The sequence below is a fragment of the Oncorhynchus mykiss genome, chromosome 22, assembly GCF_013265735.2.
Source record: "Oncorhynchus mykiss isolate Arlee chromosome 22, USDA_OmykA_1.1, whole genome shotgun sequence".
NCBI lineage: Eukaryota > Metazoa > Chordata > Actinopteri > Salmoniformes > Salmonidae > Oncorhynchus > Oncorhynchus mykiss.
This window is the reverse complement of record NC_048586.1, coordinates 12170454-12190657: the sequence shown is the minus strand read 5'-3', so window position 1 is coordinate 12190657 and position 20204 is coordinate 12170454. Positions and strand designations below refer to the sequence as shown.

At 40.7% G+C, this 20204-nt stretch overlaps 1 protein-coding gene across 4 annotated transcripts in view; it reads left to right on the top strand.

The window, feature by feature from the left end:
- The first annotated feature begins 1255 nt into the window (after nt 1–1255).
- The window catches only part of LOC110501397 (FERM and PDZ domain-containing protein 4), a 63952-nt gene continuing 45003 nt past the window's right edge, over nt 1256–20204 (top strand). The window contains exon 1 of one of the 4 annotated variants that reach the window (XM_036958743.1): nt 1256–1398. In XM_036958743.1, the coding sequence (XP_036814638.1) occupies nt 1310–1398 (89 nt within the window). In that variant the 5' untranslated portion in view covers nt 1256–1309. Of the gene's footprint in view, nt 1399–4630; nt 4856–13079; nt 13694–20204 lie in introns of those variants that run through there. The other 3 variants (XM_036958740.1, XM_036958741.1, XM_021578938.2) reach the window with 3 other exon arrangements.

The window sequence follows — 20204 nt, the reverse complement described above, 5'->3', positions numbered from 1 at the left end:
GGGCCATTTTCCACATGAGGTCAGTTTATGCCTACCCCTTTAGCTGATCAGTGAATTGGATTCCTTGGAACACATGCTTTTTTGGTTTACTTGAATTTATTGAAGAGCTCTGTTTATTACTCCATTTTCCATGTAGCCTATTGCTTCTGAACATCTTGCATCAGTACACAGTCATCTGTGTCCTGGCATAGGCTGCAAATGTAGTCATGGGAGACTATTTTACCACGATGATGAAGAAGTGCTTTGGAATTTGATTGCATCATTGTGTCTCTTGATAACATTTGTGTCTCTCCTCATGAATGATTTCATTGCCTGGGTGTGGGCCATTTTTTTTATTTACAGACGCCAAACTGCAAAAACGTGTCACTGCTTGACACCACAGGAAGTGATGGATTTTTCATGCCACTGCACCCATGTACTTAAACTGAGTCATCAGCCAATTATGTGATAGTACTGAATCATCTCTCTAAGTAGAGGACTTTGAAACTCTGACCTGCAATTACTTTAATAGGTTAATATTTACTTTTGACCTGCAATTACTTGAATAGGTTAATATAATTCTCTCATGAAATTTACTATCTTTTCCGGTCATTCAGATGGTTTCAGCCATATTGTGTATGGGAAATCAATAACCACAGTATCATTGGATAAGATAATAAGAACGTCCAAAGTACATCGATATGCTGCACACTATTTTGGATTACTGGAGCTTTTTGACTACACAGTGTCCAGGTGCCCGACTAACTGCTGAAAAATGTTACTATTGAAATACAACTGCTATCAACATTATCACCTTTATTGTAATTATGTAGTAGCCAAAAGGCTTAGTATCTGTTACATGTTTTTCAAGTATGAGATCTTTGCTAAACCTATGAGAGACATTTGAATGTCTTTACAGGGCTGTGAATGTGAGGAAGCTATCAGGTCTGAGTGCTCTGATTATCAGTCTTCACACTTGATGGCCCATCTCCTCTACAATGAAAGGGGAAATGGCAGTAATGGTGAGAGAAATGCAATTTAGATGTGAGACAAGCTCTTGATAAACCACTTCCACTTGATAAACCACTTACAAAAGCCATGCCGTTTCACATGTCCACTTAGACTGAACATTGAAACATAACTGGCCCCCCATCTATTGATTTCCTCGTTCTTCTCAATATCATCCGGCTGTTGATAGGATTTACACCAGAAGACAGTCGGGGAAGACAGTCAGAGAAGTCCTCCTCTCCAGGATAGAGGGGGCATATGGTAGATCGCAGGTTTTCTTTCTATTTGTCCCATTAGTTAGAGCCTATCTTGGAGGGAGAACATGGAGATAGAACACAGTGGTGTACCTGCAGTAGAGCAAGTCTGTGATGCCAGTTTTGCCATGGACGAGCAACAATTAGATCAACAGAAGTGAGTTAAAAAAATATATATATTTTTACTTTATATTATATTACTCTACTCCAGCGTGCTGATATGACTGAAGATACTGTAGCGTACAATGATTTGGACACTGCAATCATTTGTATGTAGTGCTACACATGAAATATGCATGTGTTATTGCTCTGCAGGTTATTTTTTAAGCACATTTCTAGTGTATTTTCACAATCTTTGTAATGTGCTAAGTTATCACAGTTAACAGATGGATGTATATTAGTTAAGTGTCTCCACAGTTGTAGCAATATTCAAGTAGGATAATGCATTTTTTTTGTTTGTTGTTGTTGCGTGTAAGCCAAGAGCACATGACTGTTTAGGTCTGCCTTAGAATATATTTGTTAGGTAGACAAAACAAGGACATTTGGAAAAAAGAAAAGGAGAGCCGCACACTCGGAGCTCAGACGCAATCATTTTTAGAACCAACGTTTTGACAGCTAAGCTGTCTTCATCAGGGTATAATGACAAACTGCGGGTCACTAGTTTATATACTTTGAAAGGAGACACACAGGTGTCTGTAATCATGTCCGGAGTTGGCTTGATTTCATTGGTCGATTTGCAGATATAAATAGAACATGTAAAAAAAGAGGAATGGATTACATACGATCGTAGATACAATTTGGCCACATACTGCAGGCCTACAAACATTATTTACAATGAATAGCAAAAACCACAATAATCACAAAAAACAAATGATTTTTTAGCTTTGACAATTGAGCCAGTCATGCTTTAAAAAGGTTCCAGCTGCAGGTCTGTGCTAATTTCTAAGTGACACCCTGGGCTTTGTGACCTTACTGGCTTTCCATGGACACATTGATTTTCCTCCCACATTACAGATAATTGCTGGGTGCTGTGAATCCTATCCTCCCAGAGCTGTAACAGGGAGCTGCTGTAGTGTGTAGAGAGTTGCTATCTGATATTGGGAAGATGATAGACCTTAATCTCATTGACTGTTGGGTTTCACTGTAAAAACTCCATTATCTGCTAGGAGTAGAGAAACGGTTATACACACTATAGAGTGGAGTTGATGTGGTTATTATAGAGTTTGTTATGAAGTTAAATTGTATTTCATTAATTATGAACCTTGTTTTCAAAGAGGTTACTGTATCATGAAAATGAGATTGGGTTTGGGATTGGGATTGGGTAGCCCAAAAAATGGGCTACATCAAAGTTTTAAGTTTAGATTCAGATCCGAGAGGGAGTATTTTACACACTCATAACGATGTAAACTTTCTCTGACTTCCATGCAATATAGTATTTCCATATAGCTAATATCATTCATGAGAATAATGTCCAATGTTATGAAGAGTTCATTCTAATTGGTCAACATATAATACACTTTTCAAATTGTGAAATCACACTATTGCTCCAATAAATTGAGTCCATAGGTTTTGTGAACACGTTAGTCACCTTTAGGACAGTGTTTGGTGTCTCCCGGAGCTGCAGTTAATACATTAATAATGCTGCTGTTTTGCATGGTGTTACTGTCATCGTTTTATTCAAATCGCTGCATCCACTGTTTCTTCTGCTCCATAAACTCGGACAAAGACACTTTCCCCCGTTCTTAATATGTCACACACACAACTACTTTGATAAACTAACTCACTGCGAGTGAATCACTTATTTGATGGTTTGTAGACATTTTCAAGTCCGTCATGTACAGAGTAGTCATTTTAAGTGTAGTTGGTGACTTTTGCATGGTTATTTTGTGGCTACTAGTGTACCATCCTTGTTATTTGTTTTATCATGTTATATATGCCTAAGAGTGTGGTTGATAAATCTGAAGTTTAGAACCTAGTGTGACAACCATGCCGGTCGGTATAGTATTTTGTAAGGAGGAAGGCAGCTCACATCTAGAATTAGATGATTTAGGCTACTTCCCACACACACTGGCATTTTATCAAACCTAAAACATGCATCGTCATTACTGTGGTGATGACCGTTGTGCATATTTACCTGAATCTTAATATTTAGGCTCGTGATGCATTAGATCAACAACAAACAAAAAAGATCGGCGGCGATGCCTCACTTGGAGTGGCCCCCATCCTTGGGCTAAATGGTGCGGTCTGGTCTGGTTTGTGTGTCATGGAAAAACAGGCCACTGTTGCATTGCACTGTGGCCCAGGGGCCAGTGGCAGTCCACATGACTGGATTGGTTCATGTCAAGTATTTATGTCACAGGGGGAAATACTTTTTCGACCTCAGCATAGTCCATATGGTTATCCTCAACTTTATGGTAATGCGAAAAGAGTGTGTTGGAGTGCTATACAAGGTGTATCGGACGTGTAGAATTTCCAAAAGATAATTGTATTGGGGATTACTAGCCTGTACTTAATCATTCATACAGTAACTGTTCAGTTCTCATGGACCACTGTCCAAAACCTACAAGACATCATATCTGTTATGTCATTTAATTTAATTCAGTTGCAGCAAGGCAACACACACGTGCTTCATTTCATAACTAATGGAAGACTGCGTATGCCATTCACGCAAGAGAGAATCTGCTCAGGGTAATCCAGCATGAACTATCATAATGCTGTAACACTGCAGCTTTAAGGGAGAATTCTGCCCTAACAATCCCATAATCAGAACACGAGATAATACGACAGAAATGACTCATTAATTGAATAGTCTGGGGCTAGAATTTACTGTAAGCTACAGTACATGATTAATGCATATTATTGGCAAAGCCTTGTTTTGGACAGGTGCTTGAGTGATGGCTAGTAGGCCATTTGATTTCATAGTGTGACGTTCAAAGTTGGTGCTGGTATCTATAGGCCTGAAAATGTATTTTTGTCTCATCTGCTGCTCAAATGGTTAGGGAAAGTTACGTGTTGTACAGTAGTGTTCCACAAACAGCCCACTGCTTCGATGTCCTGCATCATCATTGTCACCATTGTGCAGCTAGGTGAAGGGGAAGGAGCAGGTGAAATCCTGACTTCCAATAGGTTTTTATATTTTTTTTGTGTCCATTTTCTTAGCGAAGCATCAGTAGTGCACCAGCGCAGCCACTTATCGGTTCCTAGCTGTTCACGATTGATCCCTCTTTGCTTTCTGATGCAGTGGCCCGGAATGTGATGTTATTTCATTACTGAGGCAGAAGAGACGAGCTGGGTCCCAGCCCTGGGGGCATCTCTCTCTCCCTGACTTGGACAGGACCACAGTACGTGATAACAGCTGAATGGTTCATGCAGGCTAGCTCAGTCAGTTGCCTATGGTAACTCCTGCTGGAGCGTGGAACAGACAGAGACTCTGGACTCTGGAGAAAGGAGTGAAGGAGTGAACATCCAGTAGAACTGGTGAAAGGGTCAGTTCGGAGAGAGAGAGGAGGAGAGGAGAGGAGAGGAAAACGAGGGCTGTTTCAAGGCCTGTCTTTAGCTATGGACCCAAATATGGACCCAGAAGACAATGAACTTGGAGTGTTCACCGTCATTCAGTGAGTAGATAATTCAAGTCCTAGTACGCAGTTCTGTATTGTACTTTTGTAATGAACTTGCTGAATATTGGTTTGATTACATAACATTTTTATAATTTGGAATTTTAAAACATCAGTGTTAGTAATCAATGAATGCTGTATAGGATTCATTTCAGGATTGTGGATTTAGGATTGTGGATTAACCATAAATCCACTTCTGGTTGAAATTATTTGCATTAAACATGTCACATCAATGTTGTAAGTCTTTTTAGTCTACCAATGCCAATGTTTAATGTAACAACTGAGGATAAGATGTATATTGTATACATGTAATTTCTCTCTAAATGTGATTAGATTGGACTATGTGTGGATGCTGGGTATTAGTTTGGCGATGACACAGTAATTGGCCATGTGATGATTGTACTTTCCACTGATGTTATGTAAATAGCTTGTATTGACAGATGGAACCTCCAAACCCAAACACGCTTTACCCAGCATAGGATGGAATAATATTGGTCTGTGCCTCAAAGTTTTTGGGGAATTTTGGTTTATCCCTCTTTGAAGAATTCCACTGTACTGTAAATAATGTAATTGCCATACGTACTGTACTATGTGACCTTATCTTGGATTAGCAGGGTGTTAACCTCTTTTAACGTGAGCGTTCAACTTCTTAAGGTGTTTTACTAAAACTGATCAACTGAATCAAAATCCATTTTGACTTATTCTGTGATCTCAGCCAGGTTTCACTCCACTTCTAATTCCAATTAGTCACACTGGTGAATATTCATGGAACATGCCATTAAAATGTTGAGCTTCCTGCTTACACTGTTTAATTCAGTGAATAAATCCCCAGTGGCATGGGGATAATGAGGATGGCACAACTAGATCACAGACACACAAACAGATTGGCTAGGTTAAAGCACTGATGTGGCACACATATAGGCAGGCAGGCAGCCAGCCAGCCAGCCAGCCAGGAAGGCAGATGAAAGCGCACACGCATACGCAGAATAAGATGGACAGGGGGGCAGGGTGGTGTTAGTGGTCCATGTCAGAGTGCAGCTTGCTGTGACGGTTGCTGACACGTACATCTGGTTGAGGGCCAGGGGCCAGGTGAGGGCGAGAGGGCAGTCTACCACCACTGACAGATTAACCTTGTACTGTATCTCTGCTGTGGGCTCCAACAAACTAACATACTCAACATCACTGAGAAAACGCACCATGTACAAACAACCTATACTGTATATTTTCCTTCACAGTCTGATGCAGTATCGGTCTGAAATGTATATTTTGATATCTTGAATGGGAGGATATAAGTCTGAGTATGTGCTGCTGTCCTTAAATCACACTAAACACTAAACTATACACTACAGTGCCTTGCGAAAGTATTTCGGCCCCCTTGAACTTTGCGACCTTTTGCCACATTTCAGGCTTCAAACATAAAGATATAAAACTGTATTTTGTTGTGAAGAATCAACAACAAGTGGGACACAATCATGAAGTGGAACGACATTTATTGGATATTTCAAACTTTTTTAACAAATCAAAAACTGAAAAATTGGGCGTGCAAAATTATTCAGCCCCATTACTTTCAGTGCAGCAAACTCTCTCCAGGAGTTCAGTGAGGATCTCTGAATGATCCAATGTTGACTTAAATGACTAATGATGATAAATACAATCCACCTGTGTGTAATCAAGTCTCCGTATAAATGAACCTGCACTGTGATAGTCTCAGAGGTCCGTTAAAAGCGCAGAGAGCATCATGAAGAACAAGGAACACACCAGGCAGGTCCGAGATACTGTTGTGAAGAAGTTTAAAGCCGGATTTGGATACAAAAAGATTTCCCAAGCTTTAAACATCCCAAGGAGCACTGTGCAAGCGATAATATTGAAATGGAAGGAGTATCAGACCACTGCAAATCTACCAAGACCTGGCCGTCCCTCTAAACTTTCAGCTCATACAAGGAGAAGACTGATCAGAGATGCAGCCAAGAGTCCCATGATCACTCTGGATGAACTGCAGAGATCTACAGCTGAGGTGGGAGACTCTGTCCATAGGACAACAATCAGTCGTATATTGCACCAATCTGGCCTTTATGGAAGAGTGGCAAAAAGAAAGTCATTTCTTAAAGATATCCATAAAAAGTGTCGTTTAAAGTTTGCCACAAGCCACCTGGGAGACACACCAAACATGTGGAAGAAGGTGCTCTGGTCAGATGAAACCAAAATTGAACTTTTTGGCAACAATGCAAAACGTTTAACCATCTTCCCCTGAACACACCATCCCCACTGTCAAACATGGTGGTGGCAGCATCATGGTTTGGGCCTGCTTTTCTTCAGCAGGGACAGGGAAGATGGTTAAAATTGATGGGAAGATGGATGGAGCCAAATACAGGACCATTCTGGAAGAAAACCTGATGGAGTCTGCAAAAGACCTGAGACTGGGACGGAGATTTGTCTTCCAACAAGACAATGATCCAAAACATAAAGCAAAATCTACAATGGAATGGTTCAAAAATAAACATATCCAGGTGTTAGAATGGCCAAGTCAAAGTCCAGACCTGAATCCAATCGAGAATCTGTGGAAAGAACTGAAAACTGCTGTTCACAAATGCTCTCCATCCAACCTCACTGAGCTCGAGCTGTTTTGCAAGGAGGAATGGGAAAATATTTCAGTCTCTCGATGTGCAAAACTGATAGAGACATACCCCAAGTGACTTACAGCTGTAATCGCAGCAAAAGTTGGCGCTACAAAGTATTAACTTAAGGGGGCTGAATAATTTTGCACGCCCAATTTTTCAGTTTTTGATTTGTTAAAAAAGTTTGAAATATCCAATAAATGTCGTTCCACTTCATGATTGTGTCCCACTTGTTGTTGATTCTTCACAAAAAAGTTTTAAATCTTTATGTTTGAAGCCTGAAATGTGGCAAAATGTCGCAAAGTTCAAGGGGGCCGAATACTTTCTCAAGGCACTGTATACTCCATAGCCTTCTGCTTATAGGTCTTTTAGCTTTCTTTGCTAGCAACTTGAGTTAAAGGTACAATACATACATTTTTTATCTCAATATCAAGTCATTTCTGGGTAACAACAATTTATTGTGATTGTGTCAATTAAAATTATACAAAATAAACAATAGCTTCTTAGCAGAGAGCAATTCCTCAAGCAATAATTTTGCTTGGACTACTCTGGGACTACTCTACTCTGGGAGTGGCTTGATTTGGAAAGTTAGCTGTTATTGACAGAGAGGTTTGGAACTCTCTTTCTTATTGGTCTATTAACTCATTTACCGCATGAATGCCAAACCCCCCTCCCACCAAAACAGGCTGAAATTTCAGGCGGTCTTTTCAAACAACTCTCACACTAAAAGGGCATTATCATAGTTTTAACAATTTCACAGTATTATTTCAACCTCATAGTGTGGAGATGCATATAAAACACAGGGAAATCACGTTTTTGACTGCACTGGGCCTTTAAACTCTGGACTTGCAGAATTTAGCTAACCGCGGGTGAAATCAGTTTTTATAACGAGCTCAGTGATAGAGGCAGCTATGTTAGGAATCAGAGGGTGAGCTTTGATTGGTTCAAGGCCCGGGCCACAGTTTCCTTAGATGTCCTTCCTGTCTGACCTTAATATCCTCTGCCACTCCCGCTGGCCTCTAGGCAAGGCAGCAGCCCAAATGGACAAACAGCCCAGAATACGCAGAGTCTCTCTTTCTCCACCACAGCCATGGGACAAGCAGACTGTCAGATATTTTCCACTCACTGATCTGATCTGGGTGTACTAGATGCCTTGGCTGTTTGGCATTTAGGAGCATTGGGCCACTAACTGAAAGGTTGCTGGATCGAAATCCCTAGCCGACAAGGTAAAATCTGTCGTCCTGCCCTTGAGCAAGGCAATTAACCCTAATTGCTTCATGGTCACCATCAATAATGGCTAATCCCCTGGCTCTGACTCCACTCTCGACGATGTCTCAGGGGGAATGAAATACAGGTTACCCACTAGTACAGGTTACCCACTTGTACATACAAGGACTATATAAGCAGGACTATATAAGCACACCCTAATTAAATAAGAATACAATTATTACTATACATGATCTGCAACATATATGTTCATGTTTTGTAAGATGGTTATACTGTACCTCTATATTTCAGGCTGAGCCTCTTATGTGTGTGATGCTGAGCTTTACAGGTTGCTAGATTCTATTGACCAACCGTATGCAGATGGAGACCATATTTCCCCGTTTCCTTAATGGTTACTGATGAAGGTACAAAGTTGCAGAGAGTCAGCATTCCTGAGGCTCAAGGTCTCTACATGGTCAGTGGGGCATCAGGGATGAATGAGTCTGACTGATCAACCACGCTTCTGCCTCACTGCCTTAAAGAGAGCAGCCAAATCATGAATCTGAATAGAGTGGGAATGACAAGTTGCTTTATTGCACGGCTCACCAACAAAGGCACTCTAAGTCACTCTCTAGACGCTAACAAGCTGTGGCGTTTTAATATAGAATGGTTGCTGTGTGTCTGCAGGGAAATGGCTACAGATCATTGTTTTAAATGCCTTAGCCTGAGTATCCTAATATTATACTAAGAAATGTAAAACGCATTGTGTGTGTGATGATCACAGGAGAGAGAGTGTCTGAATAGATTGCCTTTATTACCGAGGAGAGAAGACCATTTTATCAGGATGTCGGAGACAAGATGAGGCAGTATCAAGCCCCATATATCACAGACATCTTAATGATCTAAATTGCCTCTTGGTGCTTTTTGACAGAGAGACCTGGTCTCTAGACTGATTAATGAGGGGCGATTCTTCCTCAATTGGATAATAGACATTTGCTAATCTATCATTTGCATGTGAGACTGTAGAGTGGGCTGGCACTGGGGTAATTTGAGTGTGTTTGCAGGTGGCATTAGTTATGAAATAGGCTACATTCCTTTATATATTTCCTTTGTTTATATCCTCACATCCATCAACATGATTCCACAGACCATATTGAAAATGGCTTTGAAAAGCAATGCCTTTACGTGATGTAAAATATGTGTTTCAGTCTAGCAATATGAAACATAGGAAACATTCAAACTCAAAATGTGAAAAAACAGGTTCTGAATATTTCAATGGCTATGAATCATAGGAGCGCCTCAGCCCTCCTCCCATCCCCGATCTTATCTGATCTTTAAAAAAAAAAAAATTGTACATAATGTTTCTTATTACTTAAAAGAGCTTCTGGACATCAGAACAGCAATCACTAACCTCAATTTAGACGAAGACTTCTACTTTAATGAGTCTTCGACGCAGGACATATTGCTCACTCCGGACCCGGCTCTATTCCCTCACACTTGGAAGAGAAAAAAGCCGTAATATCCTATGCTTCTCGGAGTCACGGCTGAACAAGGACATGGATAATATACAGTTAGCTGTATACAGAGCCACAGGTGACACAATCTCTATTGCACTGCACACTGCCCTTTCACACCGGGACAAAAGGAACACCTAAATGAGAATGCTGTTCATTGACGACAGCTCAGCATTCAACTCCACAGTGCCCTCTAAGCTCATCACCAAGCTAAGGACCCTGGGATTGAACACCTCCCTCTGTAACTGAATCTTGGACTTCCTGACGGGCCGCCTCCAGGTGGTGAGGGAAGGTAACAACACATCTGACAACACTGGGTTCCCCTCAGGGGTGTGTACTTAGTCCACTCCAGTACTCCCTGTTTACCCACAACTGCGTGGCAGCACACGACTCCAACACCATCATTAAATTTGCCGATGACACCGGTGGAACAGCTTGTAGGGTGGAGTTCAAAGATCTGGCACTCTGGTGCCAGGACAACAACCTCTTCCTCAATGTGGGCAATACAGGTTAAATAAGGTTCTTATCGTGGACTATAGGAAGTGGAGGACCAAAAATTATTTTTTTGTGGTTTGTATCACTTGTTTCACAACATGCCTACCACTTTGAAGATGCTAAATATTTTTTATTGTGAAACAAACAAGAAATAACACACAAAAAAATAGATAACAGAAGAGTGCATAAATAGACAGCCAACTATTCAGCTCCTTCAAGTTGAATGGGTTCAGCTGGTGTACAGCAATCTTTAAGTCTGGGATTTGACTAGGCCATTCCAAGATATTTAAATGTTTCCCCATAAACCACTCAAATGTTGTTTTATCAGTATGCTTAGGGTCATTGTCTTGCTGGAAGGTGAACCTCCATCCCAGTCTCAAATCTCTGGAAGACTGAAACAGGTTTCCCTCAAGAATTTCCCTGTATTTAGCGCCATCCATCATTCATTCAATTCTGACCAGTTTCCCAGTCCCTGCCAATGAAAAACATCCCCACAGCATGATGCTGCCACCACCATGCTTCACTGTGAGGATGGTGTTCTCGGGGTGTAGAGAGGTGTTTGGTTCGCACCAGACAGTGTTTTCCTTGATGGCCAAAAAGCTCAATTTTAGTCTCATCTGAGCAGAGTGATTTTCTAGATTTTTTTTCTCATTTTGTCTGTTATAGTTGAAGTGTACCTATGATGAAAATTACAGGCCTCTCTCATCTTTTTAAGTGGGAGAACTTCCATAATTGGTGGCTGACTAAATACTTTTTTGCCCCACTGTATACTGAGATCATGTAACACTTAGATTGCACACAGGTGGACTTTATTTAACACATTATGTGACTTCTGAAGGTAATTGGTTGCACCAGGTCTTATTTAGGGGCTTCATAGCAAAGGGGGTGAATACACATGCACGCACCACTTTTCCGTTTGTATAAAAAAATAATAATAATGTAACAAGTAATTTTTTTCATTTCCCTTTCACATGAAATCCAAATAAAAATCTATTTAAATTACAGGTTGTAATGCAACAAAATAGGAAAAATGCCAAGGGGGATGAATACTTTTGCAAGGCACTGTGTCATGGTTTGAACACCAATACAGTAAAGAAGAGGGCATGACCTTGCCTCTTCCCCCTCAGGAGGCTCAACATTTTTAGCATGGGCCCTCATATCCTCAAAAAGTTATTCCACTGCACCATTGGGAGCATCTTGATTGACTGCATCACCACTTGGTATGGCAACTGCTCGGCATCAGACTGAAAAGCACTACAATAAAGGAATAATAGTAGTGCGTATGGCCCAGTACATTAATGGGGCCGAACTCCCTGCCATCCAGGACCTCTATAGCAGGTGGTGTCAGAGGAAGGCCCTAAAACTTGTCAAAGACTCCAGCCACCAAAGTCATAGACTGTTCTCTCTGCTACCGCAATGCAAGTGGTGCCGGATTGCCAAGACTGGGACCAAAAGGTTACTGAACAGCTTCTACCCCTATTTACTCTCACACATACTACACTGACACACACACACACACACACTATAATAACGCTCACACACACAAAACACACACGCATACACACGCACACATAAAAACTTTATCAATCTTTAACACTCTTCACACACACTGCTGTTATTCTGTTTATTATCTATCCTGATTGCATAGCCTATCCTGATTACCTCAACTACCTTGTGCCACTCGGTACTGGTATTCATTGTATATAGCCTCGTTACTGTTATTTTATTGATACTATTTCAAGGTTCTTTTTAAAATTTAAGTTGTTATATTTAAGCATTTCGCAGTTAAGTCTACACCTTTTGTATTCGGCGCATGTGACCAATGAAAATTTGATTTGATTTGAATAGGTTAGCTGCCCCGCATACCGCCATTTAACAAGCATTACAGCTCTGCGGTCTGTACAGAAAAAATACGATTCCAGTGGGATTTACAATAAAGGAAAAATGTCCTAGATGTTTTGACTGAAATAATGAAATCAATGTGTGTCCTCTCAAATGGCCATGTCAAGTTGTTTGGAGATGTGGTTATGTGAGCTGGTGTCGAGGGTGAATGGTGGAGACCTTAGCTATACAACCACTGAAGAAAAGGAAAGGGTCCTTTTCCCATCTCTGCCTGCAGATAGTCCTTCTGCTCCTCTATGGCCATGGTGTTGTACAGATCATCCCCCTCTCTCTCTCTCTTTCTCTCTCTCTTTCTCTCTCTCTCACTCTCTCTCTCTTTCTCTCTTTCTCTCTCCCCTTCCCCCCTTCCCCTCATCACCCTGCCACACCTCCTCTTTCCCTGCTGAGCAACACCCACGCTGCTGCTGTGATCTCTCCTCCTTCCTCCATACTTTCATTCTCAAAACACAACACATGATGGTGGGAATTGATGAGACTGCCCTTTGCAAAGGAGAGGAGGAATTCAAGGAACAGGCTCCATCCATCAGCAGTGATTTGTGTGCCCTACAACCCCAGCGTCCCCCCTACATCTCTCCCTCTCTCTTGCACTCTCTCTCTCTCCACTCTCACTTAGCCCCTCTCTCTCTCTCTCTTTCTCTCTCTCTCTCTCTCTCTGTGTGTGTCTCCCATCGCTCTCCCTCTCCCTCTCGCTGTGTCCCTTCAAAGCTGTTTTTACTGCACGGCCCCTGCACATCATTCCACTGCGTTGGAAATTAAATGAAGCTGGCTTAACGCAGCTGAACGGAGGCATGCTTTGAAGGATGTAGCCGGGTGAAGCGCCACTGCCAGATTCTTTTCCAGGGGCGGTGGATTTGTGCTGCTGAGGCGAGGACACAGCAATCACTCAGCCATGCAGAAGCCCTGACAAGAGAACTAATCTCTCCACCTGACTTGTGGAAGCTCCAGCTTTTTTCTCCCTGCATTATTTATCCCCAGTGCTAAAGACAGTGGCACAATGGAGCCAGCAACATGAAGTAGATGGTCGATTTGTAGTCTTGGACGGACTGACCATAGTCTGCTGCGCACATGGATGTGTTTAGCTTTGTGAAGATGGCAAAGCTGTCAGGGTGAGTCGGATGGATGCTGTTGAATTTGCCTGTCTGCTTCGATGCCACTTGTGTAATAGGTGGCGGTGTATACTTTACCCACATGATCTACAGAGAAACGTGGGATTTAACAAGCACCATTTAGAATGGAATCTGGTGTAATGGTTGTAGAAACGGCACATACTGTTCAAGGATTATTATAATGACAGTCCCGAGTGCTGTCGCATGCAATTCACATGAGAGAGAGCGAGAGCGAGAGCGAGAGAGAGAGAGAGAGAGAGAGAGTGAGACAGTGAGAGATAACGGAGAGTGATGTGGTTGAAGTGATGTGGTCCATGTGTCTAAACTTAATGAGGTGCTTTGTTCAGAATGTGAATATATGGTCAGGTTTTAATCTTGCATTACACTGACTCTGTTGCATATGTACTGGAGTGTTTATGGTGGGGTTTGTAGCATACGCACACACCCATGATTAAGTGGGTGTCAGCGACACTCAACTGAAAATCATATTTTGGTTGATGTTTAATTGGATGAATCATATAGTTGTCTTTTTTCAATGGAATATTAGATATTTATACAGGAGTGTTTATGAAGCTGTATTTTGTAATGATTCAATGGAAAATAATGACAAAGAGATATGATGATACTAATTAGACATGAGTGAATACTGTATAAGTGTATATTTAGCTAGAGGTTCTTGTGTTTCGTCAGCAGATTGAACTGAGGAAACATTTGTTAATGATTGCAATGACTTCAGTTGTGTGCTATGAGGCAGAAAGCTTGCCATGTTGTGTTATTTTAAGCCTACTATTTACATATACTGTTGTCAGCATCTAGCAGACAACAATTCAATATGATATGAAGTGTGTTCAGCCCCCAGGGGTGAGTTGTCAATCTATATTGTCAATGCTGTTGCATCTGATTAGGTTGCAGCTTGATCATGTCACCACATTACTTGCACATATGTCATTTACAAAACTCAACTACAGTGCCATGCAGTTATAACTAGGCTATACAGCATAACATGAGAGGAAAGGTGACTGGAATATGTCTGTCTGTCTGTATATTGTAAAGATTCTGAGCAAGATGAAAGGTCTCCCAGACAGACCGTTGCCTCTGTTGAATCTGGTTCAATCTGCAACACTGCTTGCTTGTCTATGGCTGTGACATCAGTTTATTATCGAACCTCATATCACATTAAATGTCCCATTTTCCTGATAAACAAACACTTGTGATGTCAAGTGTCTCAATGAAAGACTTATAAACTCAGCAGAAAAAGAAACGTCCTCTCACTGTCAACTGCGTTTATTTTCAGCAGACTTAACATGTGTACATATTTGTATGAACATAACAAGATTCAACAACTGAGACATAAACTGAACAAGTTCCACAGACATGTGACTAACAGAAATGGAATAATGTCTCCATGAACAAAGGGGGGGTCAAAATCAAATTTAACAGTCAGTATCTGGTGTTGCCAACAGCTGCATTAAGTACTGCAGTGCATTTCCTCCTCATGGACTGCACCAGATATGCCAGTTCTTGCCGTGAGATGTTACCCCACTCTTCCACCAAGGCACCTGCAAGTTCCTGGACATTTCTGGGGGGAATGGCCCTAGCCCTCACCCTCCGATCCAACAGGTCCCAGACGTGCTCAATAGGATTGAAATCAGGGCTCTTCGCTGGCCATGGCAAAACACTGACATTCCTGTCTTGTAGGAAATCATGCACAGAACGAGCAGTAGGGCTGGTGGCATTGTCATGCTGGAGGGACATGTCAGGATGAGGAAGGGTACCACATGAGGGAGGAGGATGTCTTCCCTGTAACGCACAGCGTTGAGATTGCCTGTAATGACAACAAGCTCAGTCCGATGATGTTGTGAGACACCGCCCCAGACCATGACGGACCCTCCACCTCCAAATCGATCCCGCTCCAGAGTACAAGCCTCGGAGTAACGCTCATTCCTTTGAGGATGAACGCGAATCCGACCATCACCCCTAGTGCGAAAAAAAAACGTGACTTGTCAATGGAGAGCACTTTTTGCCAGCCCTGTCTGGTCCAGCAACGGTGGGTTTGTGCCCATAGGCGACGTTGTGGCCAGTGATGTCTGGTGAGGACCTACCTTACAATAGGTCTACAAGCCCTCAGTCCAGCCTCTCTCAGCCTATTGCGGACAGTCTGAGCACTGATGGAGGGATTGTGCGTTCCTGATGTAACTCAGGCAGTTGTTGTTGCCATCCTGTACCTGTCCCGCAGAAGAAAGGCCTCTTTAGTGTCCAAGTTTTCATAACTGTGACCTTAATTGCCTACCGTCTGTAAGCTGTTAGTGTCTTAATGACTGTTCCACAGGTGCATGTTCATTAATTGTTAATGGTTCGTTGAACAAACAGTGTTTAAACCCTTACCAATGAAGAGCTGTGAAGTTATTTGGATTCTTACGAATTATCTTTGAAAGACAGGGTCCTGAAAAAGGGATGTTTCTTTTTTTTGCTGAGTTTAGGATGATTCACAGAAATATGTCCATACCTGTTGAATGGCAAATGAAAAGCAAATTATTAAATAAATGGCAATGACTTCTACAAGGGATGACTAAAGATTATCTCAAGTATTTTTTTGTGCAAGTTAGTTGATTTACCAAATCACTGAATATCTAAATCTGTATCTATTTTATTCTGAATATAACCATAGACAAAACATTGCTGTGTGTTTTGGGGAACACTGTTTTTGGGAACACAAATGACTTATTTGGAACGAAGGAGGACAGGACCTGTTACTTTAAATGATGTCACTGTTTCTCCACACTGTTGTCTTTCCATGGCAGTGAATGTTTATGATGTTGCTGCCGTTGGGGCATTAACGTCAGTGCACCGCTGTCACTGTTAATAATGGAGCCTATGATTGTGTTCTTACTGTAGTGCTACACAGGCTTCCTCTACTGCCAGCCTGCATTGCAGGCTAGCTGTCCACCCTGTAGCTATCTTATGATGGCAAATGGAATGTTTTAGAATGTAATAAATAGACTCTATGTGTTTCAGAGATCCAGGAGAATGCAGATCTCTTTTATATTTGTCTCCACCTCATGCCTACCGACACCCTGTCGTCTCAGCTGTCACACAGAAGAGCTTGTCCCAGCCTTGTTTTTCTCTCAATGGCACCTTTCTTGTGCAAATGCTCTAAAACACAAGTTTTGTGTGAGGGAAAGCTTTGTTTACATTTTTTAAAATCATTACGTGAAGGATACTGAAACACAAATAATATCCCCTTTTGATCGTTTTTATTATTCGATAACGACATATGTAGGATGTTGTTGGTGCAATAATCTTGCACCAACAGGAAATGTGGATTATAATTCATGGACATTTTTGTACGGGTTGACACAATTTTCTCGAGGGAAGATCAAGTCTGAAATGTCAAAGTGGGAATGACAAACTTCAAAAGACCTTTTTAAACGTCAAATACATGACAGGCTTTGAATGTCCTGCATTGCAGGAAAGTTCTCCTACAACAGGGGGTAATCAAATGAAAAACCTACATCTGAATATGGGTGTAAGTCTTGTTTTACCACAGTATGAGGGTTAAGAAGGACAGGACCAGCAATTATTACTCTTCTGGAGGTGTTCACAAGCCCAGCTATGTAAACCAGATGAGGTGTGTCTGTCCATGAAGTATTATGAAGGTGTATTATGTATTATGAAGGTGTATTATGTATTATGAAGGTGTATTATGTATTATGAAGGTGTATTATGTATTATGAAGGTGTATGATGTATTATGAAGGTGTATTATGTATTATGAAGGTGTATTATGTATTATGAAGGTGTATTATGTATTATGAAGGTGTATTATGTATTATGAAGGTGTATTATGAAGGTGTATTATGTATTATGAAGGTGTATTATGAAGGTGTATTATGTATTATGAAGGTGTATGATGTATTATGAAGGTGTATTATGTATTATGAAGGTGTATTATGTATTATGAAGGTGTATTATGTATTATGAAGGTGTATTATGTATTATGAAGGTGTATTATGTATTATGAAGGTGTATTATGTATTATGAAGGTGGTAAAATACACCTGTTTTGCAGTCGAAGTTTCACCAGGTTCCTACAGCCTCAGATATTTATCACTTACACATGAATATGGGTGTAAGTCTTGTTTTACCACAGTATGAGGGTTAAGAAGGACAGGACCAGCAATTATTACTCTTCTGGAGGTGTTCACAAGCCCAGCTATGTAAACCAGATGAGGTGTGTCTGTCCATGAAGTATTATGAAGGTGTATTATGTATTATGAAGGTGTATTATGTATTATGAAGGTGTATTATGTATTATGAAGGTGTATTATGTATTATGAAGGTGTATGATGTATTATGAAGGTGTATTATGTATTATGAAGGTGTATTATGTATTATGAAGGTGTATTATGTATTATGAAGGTGTATTATGTATTATGAAGGTGTATTATGTATTATGAAGGTGTATTATGAAGGTGTATTATGTATTATGAAGGTGTATGATGTATTATGAAGGTGTATTATGTATTATGAAGGTGTATTATGTATTATGAAGGTGTATTATGTATTATGAAGGTGTATTATGTATTATGAAGGTGTATTATGTATTATGAAGGTGTATTATGTATTATGAAGGTGGTAAAATACACCTGTTTTGCAGTCGAAGTTTCACCAGGTTCCTACAGCCTCAGATATTTATCACTTACACATAACACTCCTCAAAGCTTAAAAACTCTGTTCAACATAAAAATAGAACTTATTGACGGGTATATGCAAAACTGGTTGGAGCCAGCCAGCATGTCTTTATGGTAAAAGCTCTAACATTTGGTTTATGAAAAGTCATATAAAAAGAAGCACTTGGGCGGAAGTATGGAATGGCATGTTTAATGCATGATTCCCCCCATGCCTCTGAGTTTAAAAAAAAAACTAAAAAAACATTAAAGCACTCTGTCTAAAATATAAGTTGTGAGTATACTGTAATGAGATTGCAATTCAGAACCAGTGGTTGTTTGGCTTAAAGCATATTTACTCTCTAGAAGCACGAAGCCAAAGCCTACTTAAAAACAAAGCTACTGTATGTTGAATATTTAGACAACTAGACATGAAGGCTTACAGCACTTGAGTACATTCTGTTGTTTTACTCCATTTTCTTCTAGGCCTTCACCATTAAAGCTTTAGATAATGACATTCATGAAATCAGTTTGCCTAGGTCAAGCCCATTTTACCTATCCAGTTTCCATATACATAACTCACTGGACTGGACAACATTTGATTACCCTAAATATTCATTAGAGTACAAGGGAGGAGGTCTGTTTTAGAAATGGGGGCCTCTTGGGGACAAGTATGGCGGAGATGGCATGGTAGAGGATCCAGCTGGCTTGTGAAAAGAGAGAGAGAAAGAAAGAATGGTGAGAAAGAGAAGAAAGGAGGAAGAGAACTGGAAAAATACAATCATATGTTTTGTTCTCTTGCTTTTAAGCTTGTGCATGAATGCAGCACTACAATAATGTACAGTAGAATTCAAAGGCAACCCTGTGGCCAAGGGGCAATTGGGTTTGTTTAAGACTTAACATGAGCATTGGGGGGCGAAAGGGTCTGGACAGGGTTTATACTGTACAGTGTGAAAGGGTCTGGGCAGGGTTTATACTGTACAGTATGAAAGGGTCTGGGCAGGGTTTATACTGTACAGTATGAAAGGGTCTGGGCAGGGTTTATACTAGAGTTCAACCGATTAATCGGAATGGCCGATTAATTAGGGCCGATTTCAAGTTTTCATAACAATCGGAAATCGGTGTTTTTGGACACCGATTTGGCCGATTTAAAAAATATATATATTTTTAAACCTTTATTTAACTATGCAAGTCAGTTAAGAACACATTCTTATTTTCAATGATGGCCTAGGAACGATGTGTTAACTGCCTTGTTCAGGGGCAGAATGACAGATTTTTTACCTTGTCAGCTCGGGGATTCAATCTTGCAACCTTACGGTTAACATGTCCAACGCTCTGACCACCTGCCTTACATTGCACTCCACGAGGAGCCTGCCTGTTACGCGAATGCAGTAAGAAGCCAAGGTAAGTTGCTAGCTAGCATTCAACTTATCTTATAAAAAACAATCCATCAATCAATCATAATCACTAGTTAACTACACATGGTTGATGATATTACTAGTTTATCTAGCGTGTCCTGCCTGGCATATAATCGATGCGCTGCACATTCACGAAAAAGGACTGTCGTTGCTCCAACGTGTCCCTAACCGTACACATCAATGCCTTTCTTAAAATCAATACACAGAAGTATATATTTTTAAACCTGCATATTTAGCTAAAAGAAATCCTGGTTAGCAGGCAATATTAACCAGGTGAAATTGTGTCACTTCTCTTGCGTTCATTGCACGCAGAGTCAGGGTATATGCAACAGTTTGGGCCGCCTGGCTCATTGCAAACTAATTTGCCAGAATTTAACGTAATTATGACATAACATTGACGGTTGTGCAATGTAACAGGAATATTTAGA